This window comes from Chrysochloris asiatica, unplaced genomic scaffold, assembly GCF_000296735.1.
Source record: "Chrysochloris asiatica unplaced genomic scaffold, ChrAsi1.0 scaffold00130, whole genome shotgun sequence".
Classification (NCBI taxonomy): Eukaryota; Metazoa; Chordata; class Mammalia; order Afrosoricida; family Chrysochloridae; genus Chrysochloris; species Chrysochloris asiatica.
In genome coordinates, this window is record NW_006408648.1 from 3,245,154 (window position 1) to 3,261,010 (window position 15,857).

The following is a 15,857-nucleotide window of genomic DNA, read 5'->3' on the forward strand; positions in this document are numbered from 1 at the left end:
TTTTTTTAAATCTATCACTGAGTCACCACTGCCCCCTACATATGTACTTGCTGCTGCTGCTGCCTACCACAGATTCACTTCTGACTCAAAGCAACCCCGCATAGTGTTTCTGAGGCTATAAATCTTTGCTGGAGCAGGAAACCTCGTCTTTCTCCAGAGGAGCAGCTAGTGGATTTGAACTGTTAAACTTTTGGTTAGCTGCTCAACTTTCAATTCACATACTTGGTCAGTTGTAATTTGGGCTGCCTACTGTTTCTACCCAACTTATTCTAGATTTTGCCATTCTTCCCTACTTTGTGCCTCGTTGAGCAGACCTTTGCAACTTCTGTTGAAAGTATTGATATAAATACACCACTGCTAGTGAAAAGTGACATATTCTGGAAGATTTATTAAATTCCGGGGGGTGGGGGTGGAATAAGGGGAAAAGGTGTACCAAGTGCTTCTTTGCTTCATTAGCCCTACCCTTAGGGTCTCTACCCCTTGGTCAAATTCAGTCAGATTCATCTATTTATTTTTGTTATAGCTTAACTTATATATTTCAAATGGACACAAAATTGTATCATTTACAACAACAAAAACAACAATATCTTAAGATAACTTGCCCTTAAATGGGAGCTTCCTTTCCAGTACTTTGAGGTCTACAAGACCAATCCACAAAATTTACTACTGTGGAAAATGAAGACTGCTTAAATAGAATGGGGGTGGGAAGAGGGAAGAGGGGAGGGCCTGTGGTTTTTCTTTTTGATTAATTGCTGCAACACTGTCCTTTAGGTGGTTGAGGGAGTTTCATATTTTCTTTAGACATCATTAGGCGCCAAAGCTCTTGCAGGACAATTTTGATGCTATATGAATTGTCATCTTGCTAGCATTGATATGGCTCTTGGGTCCACTACTCCATTAGAACAATTCACTCCATTCATATTAATTTTTGTTACAGATCTTACAAAGAGGCGGGGAGTGTTTCTGGGTATTTAGGTCCACATTCTATTTTAAGGCTGTATATCCGGTTTTCCGATATTGTCCAAGCCTGTGGTGGCTACCATCTCGTGTCGCTGTTGCTCAAGGAGTCAGATTCATCTTTATTAGTTATTGTTGTGAAGTGCCATCAAGTTGGTTCCGACCCATAGCGACCCTGTATAGGGTTTCCTAGGAATAGTGAACTTGAACTGCTGACCTTGTTCAAACCAAAGTTGCAGTCTTGCATATTAACCCACAGCACCACACCAAGACTCCAAGTCATAGCAACCCTGTATAGGGTTTCATAGGAGCAGTCAACATTGCAGTGGCGTGCTTATCCTATAGCGTCACAATTGGTTGACGGATGTTAAGTCCATTATGAACAGTTTGTATTGTTGTTAGGTGCCATCGAGTTGATACCAACTAATAGTGACCTTATGCATGCCATACTTAAGCCCATTGATGCTGCCACTTTGCCAATCCATCTTGTTGGGGGTCTTCTTCTTTTTCTCTGACCCTCCATGTTACCAAACATGATATCCTTCTCCAGCAACTGGTCCCTCCTGACAATATGTCTGAAGTGTGAGACATGAAGTTTGGCCATCTTGGCCTCCAAGGAGCACTCTGGCTGCACTTCTTCCAACATGGATCTGTTGGTTCTTTTGGCAGCCCGTGCCATTTTCAATATTTTCCTCCAACACCATAACTCAAAAGCATCAATTCTTCTACGGTCATCTTTATTCACTGTCCAGCTTTCACATGCATATGAGGTTACTGAAAATACCATGGCGTGGGTTAGGTGCACCTTGGTCTTCAAGCTAACATCTTTGCTCTTCAACACTTTTAAAAGGTCTTGTGCAGCAGATTTGCCTAATGCAATATGCTGTTTGATTTCTTGACTGTTGCTTCCATGAGTGTTGATAGTTGATCCAAGAAAAATGAAGTCCTTGACAACTTCAATCTTTACTCCTTTGATAAGAATGTTGTTTATTGGTCCAGTGGTGAGGATTTTTGTTTTTTTCACATTGAGATGTAATCCATACCGAAGACTGTGCTCTTTGATCTTCATCAGTAACAGTTTGTATGTTGTTTTTATGTGCTGTGGAGTCAGAACCAACTCATAGCGACCCTGTACAGTTTCCAAAGCTGTCAATCCTTACGAGAGCAGAAAGCCTCATCTTTCTCTTGCGGAACAGCTGGTAGTTTTGAACTGCTGACCTTGTGGTTCGCAGCCCAATTTGTAACCACTATGCTTCCGGTTGTTGTTGTTAAGTGCCGTCGAGTCGGTTCTGACCCATAGCGACCCTGTACAGGGTTTCCGAGGGTGTAAATCTTTACGGGAGTAGAAAGCCTCATCTTTCTCCCGCGGAGCGGCTGATAGTTTCGATCCGCTGACCTTAAGGTTCACAGTCCGATTCGTAACCACTACGCTACCAGAGCTCCTATATTATCTTCATATTCCAAGAAACGTCACTAAACTACCAGAGGATGATTCTTTTACATGCTATGTTGTTGTTAAGTGCCATCGAGTCAGTTCTGACCCCTAGTGACCTTGTATAGGGTTTCCAAGGAGCAGCTGGTGAGCTTGAACTGCTAACTATGCATTTTAAACCGACTTTGCAAACCAGCATATTAACCCACAGCGCCATACACTGAATCTACCCCATCAAAGTTTAAGGGATACTGAACCTCAAGGTCAGCAGTTCGAAACTACCAGCTGTTCCGCGGGAGAAAGATGAGTCCTTCAGCTCCTTTAAAAACGTTGTTGTTAAGTGCCATCGAGTCAGTTCCGACCCAGAGCGACCCTGTACAGGGTTTCTGAGGCCATAAATCTTTATGGGAGCAGAAAGCCTCATCTTTCTTCCGCGGAGCAGCTGGTAGTTTTGAACTGCCGACCTTGCAGTTTGCAGCCCGATTTGAAACCCTGTACAGGGTTGCTATGAGTTGGAACCGACTCCATGGCAAATCAACACCATCTAATATATTTTTCATATTCTGAGACATCTGAAAAGGCACTATGAAAAGGTTAGGATTAGGGGCCAGACTAGTCCTTCTGAGACTACGATGAGGTAGTTACATTGACTCCTGGTGCGGTGATCAAAAGAAGTCGGCTGAGTCTTCATCCTCATTCCATTCTCACTAGCAGTGCTGTTATCAAGACTTAACTTGGAACTCTTGGCCCAGAAACTTGTTTTTCATTTTACATATTACTCAGCGTGTCCCAACTGATCAAATTGAAAACCTTGAATCTTTAATTTTTTTTCACGTTCATGTACTATAGTCAAGAAACCTACAGAGAAAGAGTCTTCAATTTCTATCCTTTTCCTCTTTTATTTCCACTATCAGTTTAGGTTTGGACCAGCGCACTAGCTTTCCAGTCTCTCCTTCCTCTAACCTGTCCTAAATAACTACCATCCTCCATGAAGTTTTAGATATATTCGATTTCATCTGGTAATCTTCAATTGGAGTCTTCGTGTGGCACTGTAGGATATGTACTGGTGGACTGGTAACTGCAAAGCTAGCAGTTCAAACCCACCATCCAACACAGGGAAACCCAACACAGGGTCACTATGAGTTGGAATCAACTCCACAGCTCTCAACAATCTCAATATAAGATACAACATAAAAGTTACCTACACCCTCAATTACCATCATAATGCTCAAATTCTCCAGCATGGAATTTAAGATGTTCTACAGTCTGATCTGAACTCTTATAATTGTGCCATCATCATGTATTATTACCACCCTTCCCCACTCTTCCACTTTAGCAGGGTTGTTTTATCTTCATATGTACTCAGCCAATTCCCACATTAGATAATTGGCTTCTGTGGGGTAAATACTGAGAATATACACAGAATTATCTTAATCATGCATGTCCTTCAAGATCCAAAGTTTCTTCTCTTCTAGGTCTTTCTCTAGCAGTTCTTGGCTTCCCTACTGCTGTAAACTTTTATTAAACTGTCTATACCACCCATTTTGCTGCTTTAAAATTCTTTCACGTCCTATGGGTGTATATCACATATCAAACAGTAAGCTCCTAGTGAAGGTGCCTCAAGGCACTTCCAGCCCCACTTGCTCTTCAATCAAACTATTAAAAATTTACTGTTGCATCAATTCCAACTCAGTGACCTATAGGGCAGAGCAGAGCTGCCTTATAGTTTCTAAGGCTGTGAATCTTTATGGAATCAGATTGCATTCATCTTTCACCTATGGAATGGCTGGTGGGTCAAATCACTGACTTTTTTTCAGTTTTTATGACACTATAACTAGCGTAGTGGTTATGAATTGGGCTGCGAACCGTAAGGCCAGCAGTTTGAAACTACCAGCCGCTCCGCGGGAGAAAGATGAGGCGTTCTGCTCCCGTGAAGATTTACAGCCTTGGAAACCCTGTACAGGGTCGCTATGGGTCAGAACCGACTCGAACGCACTTAACAACAACAACCCCTAATTAATTGAACCCAGAAGCTCTTTTGAATTTCCTTCACATATCCTGTAAGGGTAAACGAGGGATATCTTAATGGTATTATCACATAACAACCTTAAGTATTTACTTCTGCATGACTATTTGGCAGTAGACAGATGATACAATTTTCTTATTTTGTATACCTAAACTTTACTTTTGAATTTTATGTAACAGAATTGTGGCCTTATGCTTCCAATTAGAAGATAATTTATAAATACATAAAATAAGAAAAAAATTAAATTTTAATAGCCCTTTTGTATAAACAGTTTAGAATTCATGCAGTATTTTTACTTTATAAACAAAACAAAACCCCACATCCTGTAAAACCTGGACTTGTCACAGAGTAAGTATATGGGAGTAAGTCAGAAAGCATTACTACATAATACAGAAACCTTTATTAAACAAAATTATCAATGTGCAGCAATTGTTTCATGACATATCTTCCATACAGGTCTATACACTTCTTGAAAATGGCGTTTCCCTCAAACTGTTCCATGAAGAAATCTGTGCCTTCAATTTACACATCAGCACGGCATTTTAATACTGTTTGAGTCTGAGGAACAAAAGGAAGTCTGAAGGAACAAGACCAGGGCTGGAGGGTGGATGGGGTTAAGGTTTCCGAATTAAATTATCAGAGGACAGCCCTTACTACCCTTGAAGAGTAAAAAGGTACACTGTCATCTTGGGGAAAAAATTTCTTGGCACCAATGATGTTTTCTCAACAAAGCAGTTTTCCAGTTTCTTAAAAGTTCTTCCTAATAAGCCTCCATGATCATCCTATGTCCTTTGAGAAAATCTATCAAGATCACCTCTTTGTAATCCCAAAAAACAGAGGCCATAACCTTCTGTGCTGACCTGTTGTGAATTTTATCACAGATCCCCTCGGAAGCCAGTTTTGATGGGACCTTTTTTTTGAAGGTACTCTAATGTGCAGTGAATTCTTCACAAATTTTTCCTACCCATAGTCTTTATAACAATCACCAATAGTTTAACCCTGTTGGGTTTGGCTAAGAGAAGGTGGAAGAATATGCTGATAGGCCTGTATGATTTATTGTGAGTAGTTAACAGAATTAACTGTGTCTGTGAAAACTTGAAACTCTAACATAAGTATAAAATGAACCATCTCAGAAGCAGAAAGCAGGGATCTCACTACCATCAAATAATTAGAGCCAGGAGCAGAGCATGTCCTATGGATCCCGAGATCCTTGCACATTGAACCTCCTCAACCCAGGGACACAAAGCTGTGATGCTGGACAAGTTGCAGAGGAGCTGTAACAGTGCGAGCAAGAGTCAGAGCACGAGCCAGAGCAGTGGGCTAAGAAGCCCACTTGCCCATAGCGTAAGTAAAGCTGAACAACTTTGGGCAGGAGTTTTGCTGCAGTGTCCAGTGCCTCCAGACACTTAATTGTGGGAGTTAGGTCTGCTGACCCATGGGGTAGAGACAAGTGCCTTCAGGTTGAGGTTTATGGTGGAGTGGTGTACCCTGTGAGCACTTATCAGCTACCCTAGAAGAGTTTCGCAACACTTCTGGATCAGTGCGGAGGCCAGACCAATAGGCTGAGAGCACTGCAGAGGAAAGGGTGTCCTGATTGAAAGAACTACACCCTGAGCATTTTCTGATCCTGCTTTGTAACCTGTTAACTTCTGTAATAAATCCTGTAACTGTGAGGATAGTGTCTGAGTTCTGTGTGACCACTGCAGTGAATTATTGAATGCAGCTCAGTACAGATTGCTATGGGTGGGATGACTGGTACCACTTTGTACACATCCTAACATGACTATGACAAGTATATTTACCAAGAGGACTTGTCTATGGTCATTCATCGATCACAGAGACAAGTCTAAACACTTTTTGTGTGGAAAAAAACCCATGCATGTGTAAACTGAACCCTAGGAGCAATACTTTGAGTTATCCTCATATCTGTAGTATCAACACCTAACAAATCAGCAGGAATTGGTTACTGGGCCAGCAGAATACTCTTTTAATGCTAAAGCATGCCTAGGTACTGAACCAATTACACTCAACAAGTGGCTTGTACAACACATTAGTGATAGCACAACACTCAACTTTGAAAGAGCTAAAGTGTGGCTATTTAATGGAGGGAGGTGACATTTGAATAGTTAAGAAAGGCTGATACAGAGTCAGGAAGACCAGCCTAGTTTACTTTTTGGACAGAATAGAGTATTCTCTGCTAAATTACTGCAGAAAGAAAATAAATTGGTTCAGAATTACAACCAGTGTCAAGATTTGCAAACATGACCATGTTTAAAAAAGGACAGCAAACATTAATTTAAAAAACATATTTCCATCACTAAGACATACTTGTTACTTTTGTATCACGTCTGGCTTTATTTTCTTAAAGGCCTTAAACATGCATTTAGGATAAAAATAAGTAAAAGTGCCAAGCTTTTAAGAAACCACATACATGCTAACTTCAGATGCTAGCTATGTTTTCTTGGACCAATCAACGTTTTTAAGAGCTAGAGATACTGGTACCTTCTCTCTTAAAAGAAATCTCACCAACACTAGTTTCTAGTACAGAACATCTCATATGAAAACATAATGACATTAAGCAACCTAAAAGAGAAAAGAAACTCAAGTTTGAATTAAATTGTCTCCAGACACTTTTCTCATCATTGTTCAGGACAACCAATTCTTTCCATTTTCACTGTACCCCAGGAGGTACATGTTAACATAAAACTCTAATAGCTAAGTATGAAACTAAAATATTTCTTACAATCCATTCCTAGATATCTACAGTTTTATTCTCTTAGCAAATGCCAATTTTATAAGATAACTTGCTTTTCTAAGTTCCACATTGCCAATATATTTCAATAATAAATTTATTATTCACGTAATTTATTATTTCACACATAATTAGTAATAGAAAACATAGTCTTTAAAGAAACTTAACATATAAATTTCATGTAGCCTAGTTGTGATACTGAGGAAACAAACAAACAAAAAAGGCAGCACTCAATGTTTTCTGAATTCATTTCTCTAAGAGATCAGTCCTTAAGGATTTCTGGAGTCTAGCTATGTTGGCATCCAAAGCTGCAAGGCCATTTCTGAAGTCTTGTTCATCACGGGAAGTAAATGTTGAAAAAGAAGAGATGCTCCAATCGGACATCAAGTCAGAATTTAGAAAACTACCATCCAGGTTATTACTCTGACAAGCTGAGGGGTCATGGCCTGCTGCTGTCAGCTCCTGGGACTCCTCAACAGTAGTGGGGACCTTCTGGATTGCTTCCTTTATTTTCTGGAGGAGCTCCCTGTCTTCCATATCAGCTGTTGTGGACAATTTTTCAGGTGCATCATCTGCTTCCTTTCTTGAAGAGGAAGAAATTGTGGGTGCACATAGTTTATTTTCCTTTCCAGAGAGAAGTCCATTGCTGCTGACTAGCTGTGGTGTAGTTACATTTATCTGTGGCTGTGGGGATATTCCCTTAGATAGTGGGAATTTCTTTTTAGGAGTGCTTCTGATAAAAGGAATGTAAATTGTATCATCCAAATCACACCCATCCTCTATTAAAGTCTTGGTCTCACTCTCCACATCAGAATCCTCTTTTAAAATGGTAGAAATAATTCCAGGGGTTGATACTTCCTCTGTACTCTTAGCGTTGTTATGTTGAGAGACTTTGGAGGGCACAGCATCTTCATAGGGTCTATCTGGCACCATGTTCTCATTCTTAATTGCAGAAAGGGGCTCTGAATGTGTACAATTTTGATTTATTTCTAACTTATTTAAGTAGCTCATTATGGAAGTGTGAGCAGGGATTGGGTCATGTTGAAGTTGTTTCTCATAAATGTTCAAAAGTGATTTCGTAAGGCTGTTGTTCCCAGGCTTGCAGCGAGCACTGTCCATACTAAGATCTGAGAGTAGCTTTGCCATGCTGTTCTGTAAAGTTCTGTTAACAAGAATTTAGTATACTGATTATTTATTTTACTTCTTTCTTTAATTTATTTATATAAAACTCATCATCTTAAAGAAAGAAAAGTACCTGGTTATTAAGTTGGAAGCATAAAAATCATAGAATACACTCTGGTAAAAGTCTATTAAAATAACAAATGATAAAAATCTTAGCATCATATCTAATAACATCTAAACACAGAGAATTAGAATTTTTTTTAAAGAACAGAGATGCTTTACTCTAGAGAACCATTTCAAAATGAGCTTTAAAGTAAGAATTTAGTCTAATATAGGCAAACTAAGGGACAAAAAGTAAAGTGGAAAATACATAATTCCTTTGTTAAATAATTCTATTAGAAATCAAGTTATTTTCAGTCATTTCAAGTATTTATGAAAATAACTCTTCTGGAGAACAATACTAAAAAAAGAAAAAAACGATGGTTATAATTAGGTATAATTAGGAACAATGAATAGCTTGTTGTGTGCCGTCAAGTCAGTTCCAAGTCATAGTGACCCTGTATAGGGTTTCCGAGAGCAGTTCGTGGGACTGCCAACTTGGCAATTACCAGTCCAGTGCTTACTCTACAGTGCTTCACCAGGGCCCAAACAACAGTTGATATACCAAAAAATATGTAATATAAAGAAAGCACACAGAGTTTGAATTTGATAGAAATGGAATCAAATCATAGTGTCATCATCACTTCCTGTGATCTTGGACAAGTTACTAGCATTTCTGAAACTCAGTTTCCCCACTTGTCAAATGGTGCTAACTTCTTCAGAATTGTGTTCAAGAGCAAAGATGTCAGTTTGAGGACTAGGGTACGCCTGACCCAAGACATAGTATTTTCAAATAGCCTCAGATGAATGTGAAAGTTGGACAATGAATAGGGAAGACTGTAGAAGAGTCGATGCATTTGAGTTATAGTGTTGGAGAAGAATACTAGAAGTACCATGGACTGCTAGAAGAACAAACAAATCTGTGTTGGAAGAAGTGCAGTCAGAATGTTCATTAAAAGCCAGGATGGCAAGACTTCATTTCTCATATTTTGGACATATTACCAGGAGGGACCAGTCCCTGGACAAGTACATCATGCTTGGTAAAGTGGAAAGTCAGTGAAACAGAGGAAGACCCCAAGGAGATGGATTGGCACAATGGAACCAGCAATGGGTTCAACAGTAACAACTGTGAGGTTGCTGTAATCCTGGGCAGCATATTGTTCTGCTGTGCATAGGGTCTGAACTGACTTGATGACATCTAACAACTTCAGAATTACTATAAAGATTTAATAAGATAAAATAATAAAAGGTTAAAGAACTTAGTACAGGTTTCAGACTAACTAGATCTTCACAAGCACTGGACTGCTGATTGCAAGGTCAGCAGTTCAAATCTACTAGCTGCTATTCGGAAACCCTATACAGGATCAGGATGTGTCAGAACCTACTCTGCGGCACTAACAGCATTAAAATCATTTAATAACAAACCTTTCGTCTATTTGAATTGAATCATGCATGTTCTTATAAATCAATAGGAAAATGATAAATATACCAGTTTTAAAAAGATACAAAGAACATCAATAAGTAATTCACAAAAAAGTATAGCTAGCCAATAAGCATCTTTTAGAAATTCAACTTTCAATCAGAGACATTCAAATGTAATTTCTTTTTGTGACCTATAAATTGGTATAATCCTGGTGTGGTGCTGTAGGCTAACCACCAGACTGCAAGGTCGGTTTGTATCACAAAGTTGGCTGTTCAAACTCAACAGCTGCTCCTCAGAAACCCTATACAGGGTCACTATGAGTCAGAACCGACTGGACAGCTCTCGATAATAACAAATTCAAGTAGTAAAATCAGAATACTACTCATTATTTATTCCTAATGCCAGTATTGTTAGAGAGGCCTGGCGGGCTACAGACTGCTAGTGGGAATGCACACGACAGAACGCTTCTTGACAGCCAACTGGCAACACATCTCAGAAGCCTGAAGAGCCCTTAACATTTTCAATTCTTAGCACTTTATCCTACTAATTATACAGGAAGATGCTGTATCTAAAGCTATAATCACAAATATATTACTTGCAATAGGAAATAAAGACACAATCACTCTTTAAATACATGAAACTGATTTAGGTTTCATAAGCAGTAACAGTCATTTTGTAAGGAATATTTATTGAAAGTGAAATGGCTATATAAGGCTAAATTAAGAACAGACCATACATAATATTGATGCACTACTATTTTTGTAAAATTAGTTACACATTCACACATGAAACATGAAGAGACAATCCCTATACCCAAGTCAGCATTGACTATATCTCTGGATATAACAGTGATTCTTTCCACCAAAAAGCAAAAGAAAACTACCCCCCTCCCCCCTGGCCCCAGAACCTGGCTTAGAATTTCATCTTATGCTGTGTTTTGATTTCTAAGTGCTCTTCAAATGGCAATGGCTTCTACCGCTCCTTCTCATACGTCTTTTAAAAACCTAATGCGCTATTAAAAAGACAAATATGCTAGAAGAACATACCATTAAAGCAATGCCATTTGAACTGCAAGGTTGGCGGTTCAAGCTCACCAGCTGCTCCTTGGAAACCCTATACAGGGTCGCTATGGGTTGGAACTGACTTGATGGCACTTAACAACAATAATGAATAATGACCCACTAATTTCCAGCCGTTCCGTGGGAGAAAGATGAGGCTTTCTGCTCCCATAAAGATTTATAGCCTTGGAAACCCTATACAGGGTTGCTATGAGTTGGAACCCACTCCACGGCACACTACCACCACCACCAATTTATAATCACTAGACAGCAAAGGATTAACGTGCTTGGTTGCAAACTGAAAATTTGGAGGTTCGAGTCCACCCAGGTACCCCAGAAGAAAGGCCTGGTGATCTGGAAAAAAGTCAACCATTTTAAACCCTGTGGAGCACAGTTCCACACTGACACATGATGTCTCCAAGTCAGAATACATTCAGTAACATTTCAATAAATGAATTTGATGAGACTCTATATTAAAATTTTTGTTGGAAAAGGAATACTTAATATATTTCTTTCCAGACCAAAGTAAAATGACATCTTGCTGTGGACAAGATAAGGGATAATGATATTAATAAAAGCATTATTTCTGGAAATAGCAAATACTAAGCTTATATAAACAAAATGTGACTCATCACTATCTTTGGAAATAAAATATAAATCTCTATTTAGAGCTGAGAGGATGTCAAAATTTTAGAGGAACCAATACAAGTATCTAAATGGCTATAAATAATGGACATATTTTGTTTCTATTACACAGGCTACAGCTACACATTGGTTTCCAATGCTTAGAAATTTGGCAAATGTTCATAAGAAATGCATTTGAATGATCATGTTGGCAAACAATATCAAATATACCACGAACTGTCAGAATGAACAAATTTGTCTCGAAAGAAGTACAGCCAGAACGCTCCTTAGAAGCCAAATGTTATCTATTCCTGGGAACAGATCATGTATGGGAGAGCATCGGTGAAAATGAGGAAAACCCTCAATGCCAACAGACCCACACACAATGGCTGTAACAATCAGCTCAAATACACCCATGACTGAGGGTGGTGTAGAATCACGCAGTTTCGTTCTGTTGAACATAGGGTCACTATAGTAGAAGCCAACTTGATGGCACCTAAATGCAAAGTTCTTTCTAGGCTACTTATAAAAACACACTAATTTTAAAACTATCAGCACATTAGAGTGTGGCAGTTCAAACTCACCAGCCACTCCTTGGAAACCCTATACAGGGTCACTGTGAGTTGGAACTGACCTGACGGCAATTTAACTAAAAGCTATTAAGAACATTTGTAATTTATATGAAATGTATTTTCTCACATTTTACTGGTTTTACAACAGTAAACTCACTGCCACTGAGCCAATTCTAACTTCTCATAGTGACCCTATAGTTTCCAGACTATAAATCTTTACAGGAGCAGAAAATCTCATCTTTCTGCTGGAGAGTGGCTTATGGGTTTCTTGCAGTAAATTTGAAAAGAGGTTAAATGTATTTCAAAAGTACTGAAGATTGAAGCAAGTACAGAAAAATGGTTTCAGAAATGTGTTTGGTGGTGGTGTGCCAAAGTTGGTTCTGATTCATAGTGAACCTGTTATAGGTTTTCCAAGGCTGTAAACTTTTATGAAAGCAGAAACCATCATCAGAGCTGCAGGTGGATTTGAACTGCTGATTTTGCAGATAACAGTCCAATACATAAGCCACTATGCCACCAGGACTCCTTAGAGGTGTAATTAAACTTTATCCATTACATCTCTCCAGCTAAGTCTGAGAAAGGAATGTATGTATTTATAAAATTTGTTTTCTAAGAATTTAAAACACATATATAAAAAACATACATCTGATAGAATGCACTTATGAGTACATGTAAGAGAAATGGGGATTTATTTGTATTGTCTGAATGTGCTGCTTTACCCTCTTTTTAATTTCTAAAATTAAAGTAGACACATCAGCTCAGCTATGTTGTTGTTCAGTGCCATCAAGTTAATCCCAACCCACAGCGACCTTGTATAGGGTTTCCAAGGAGCAGCTGGTGAGCATGAACCACCGACCTTGCAGTTCAAACAGCTTTGCAATCTGGTGCATTAACTCACAGCGCCACATCAGTACTCCAACTGGAGATACTCTCAATGAAATATTTGCATAATGTCTCACCAAATAAACTATAAGTCACCAACATGGATGAAGTGAGATACTCTAAAAAAGAAAGCTTTACTGGCACATCAGTCTCCACGACCCTGATACTGTTACCCATTGCTCTGAAAGGGATCACCCTAGTAAGTCGAGGCAGAGTGGTAGAAAATGTGGAACAAAACTCAAAATCATAAAAAAGACCAGATTTACTGGCTGGACAGAGACTGGTGAGATCCTAAGACTATACCCCTTGGTCACCCTTCATTTCTGCAACACACCTTACCCCTGTGTCTCAATTTTCAGCCAAGTGAAAATTAGGAGGAACATTAGAGAGGTATGTACACCACAGAATGATCAACCATTTAAGAGAGAAAAGAGTTGCATTTATAAAGTTCAGAACAGTTGGGAAAGAAGAATAGAATAAAGAAACAGGGAGAAGTGGGTTAAAGGATGCTACATTCGAGGGATTTGCAATCAGTGAGATGAAATGAAGTGTGCATGGTTTGTTGAATGTAAAACTGATGATTTCTATAAACCTTCACCCAACTCACTGTTTTTTAAGGTTTTTGTTTTTATATCTAAAAGGCAAAACAAAAATTGTCTTTGATGGTATACTTAGCATTTTGAAGCTTTTACTGAATCTTAAAACATGTAGGAACAGTATTAACCCATATGTAAGTTACTGTGTTAAGCCTGTCCATTATGTTTCTAGTAATCATTTTAAAAGCCCAGGGATTCTGATTCACAGTGAGTTATTAATCATGAGGCACGGTTTATGTCCAGCATGAAAACTGTTTAATAATCCTTGAGTGTCTTAAGGAATAAAAAGTCTGTATCTAATAGGTCAGACATAATCTTTACTAGAAGTAAGTAGTATAAGAATTAATGACCTTCTTCAGTTCCTACAATTCTCAAATGTTAGGGCAAATGTTAAGAAAAAGGTGTCCAGTTGCAGCAATTCCTTCTTTATTCTCAATAAGCACAGAAAAGACAGATTGAGTGCTATTTTAAAAGACTGAGCAAGTACAAAGTGCCTTCTACAAAGGTAAAAGGACCCTTCAGTAACAGATCATCTTGACTTAAAAATGCGCCTATGAAGCAAAGGTGTGCAGCTGAAGAGGGAAGCCAAAGTTCTGGCTCAGGCCCTAGTTCAGGCACCTACTAGCTGTGACAGCCAAGTCAGTCCCTTCATTTCTTTCAGGTCCCATTTATACTCCTTTCTAGAATAGATAAACCATCACTTACTATGAAAGGTTTTCTTATGTTTTTGTTATCAACATTCTCAGCAAATATACCATACATATTTTAGTAGAGTTTATTCTAATAAAGATCTGTTTACCATTACTGAATGTTTTCATCAAAGAGGCTATTCAAAAGGGGAATAAGTGAAACATAATTTAGACTTTCTGAAGCCAGAGAGGATGGATAAATCCCTTAAATTATAGCATGAGATAATCTTTAAAACTTAAACCAAAAATGTCCCCTTTAAGTCTTAAAAGCAAACAATGTTGTTGGTGGCATGTGCTGTCAAGTCATTTTCAACCAAAAGTGACCCTATATGACACAGCACAACTGCCCAAAAGGGTTTCCGCTTTAAAGGAGCATATCTCCAGCTGTTCTGCTATAGAAAGATGAGGCTTTCTGCTCCTGTAAAGATTTACAGCCTCGGAAACCCTGTACAGGGTTGCTATGAGTCGGAACTGGCCCCTCAGCACATAACCACCACCACCACCATCACCAGGTTGTTTCCCCCAGAAGCCTCTGGTGAGTTCAAATTGCTGACTTTTCCATTACCAGTTGTTCATTTAATCACTGCACCACAAGGACTCCTTAAACCAAACACCAGTTTTGAGCATTGTGCTCTTTTAGAGAACTATCCATAAGGGATCAAGCTGACAGCTTGTTGTTGTTGTTGTTAAGTGCTGTCAAGTTGGTTCCGACCCATAGCGACCCTGTACAGGGTTTCGGAGGCTGTAAATCTTTCCAGGAGCAGAAAGCCTCATCTTTCTCCCGCGGAGCAGCTGGTAGTTTCAAACTGCTGACCTTGTGGTTCACAGCCCAATTCGTAACCATTACGCTACCAGAGCTCCTTAAGCTGATAGCAGCAGCTAGAAATTTAGGTAGGAAGCTTAGTGTGCAGTGAGGAAACATTAATGAGAGAGCAACTACTCAAAAAGAAGTGTGAGGAATGGATGACAACTTGAAGAATATAATCAATGTCACTGAATTGTACATGTATGAACTGTTGAACTGGTGCAGGTTCTGCTGTGTATATTTCCAAACACAACAAAAATGAATTATTAAAGAAATAAACGTATCTCCCTGCATAGGTCATAAAAGCATAGAATAAGCTTTTGGCTTGCCAATCTGAATATGTAACAACAAAATTAAACATCTTTCTTGTGTTTCACACACACATGGTATTTAGCGCAAAATAAATAACAAATGTTTTTTGAATAAATGAGTAAGTTAATGAATCCATTCATTTATACAACCATATCATGGAGGGTGGTGGTTAAATGATGTGCAAGAACTGTGCAGACCTGGTAGAAGTGTTAAATGAAACCCAGACCACGGAGCGGCAGGGTGAGAGGTGTCAGAGGCCAGGTCAATGGGGAGACGCTGTCTAGCGGGAAGAGACTGCAGGGGTCAGCCAGGCTGTCCTACTTACCCCGGACACGAGAGCACCGTCCTAGCCTAACCATTGGATCATAGCTTTGAGGGGGGATCAAACAACTCAGAGACCCACAAGCGCAGCCCAAAGCGTCTCACTACAACCCTACAACCCAGTTGCCCCTGCTGTGCTTCCACCTCTTGATTGACATCCGAGGATGGAAATCCTGCCTTTGAGCCG

The 15,857-nt window shown here is 39.2% G+C and overlaps 1 protein-coding gene and 1 pseudogene across 1 annotated transcript in view; both read right to left on the reverse strand.

Annotated features, from left to right (window-relative positions):
* Nucleotides 1-745: 745 nt before the first annotated feature.
* Nucleotides 746-4,853, reverse strand: LOC102837114 (annotated as a pseudogene).
* A 2,560-nt stretch (nt 4,854-7,413) lies between these two features.
* Nucleotides 7,414-15,857, reverse strand: part of CCDC14 (coiled-coil domain containing 14) — a 79,335-nt gene continuing 70,891 nt past the window's right edge. The window contains exon 12 of the mRNA XM_006869369.1: nt 7,414-8,329. Coding sequence (XP_006869431.1) covers nt 7,414-8,329 — 916 coding nt within the window. The remainder of the gene's footprint in view (nt 8,330-15,857) is intronic.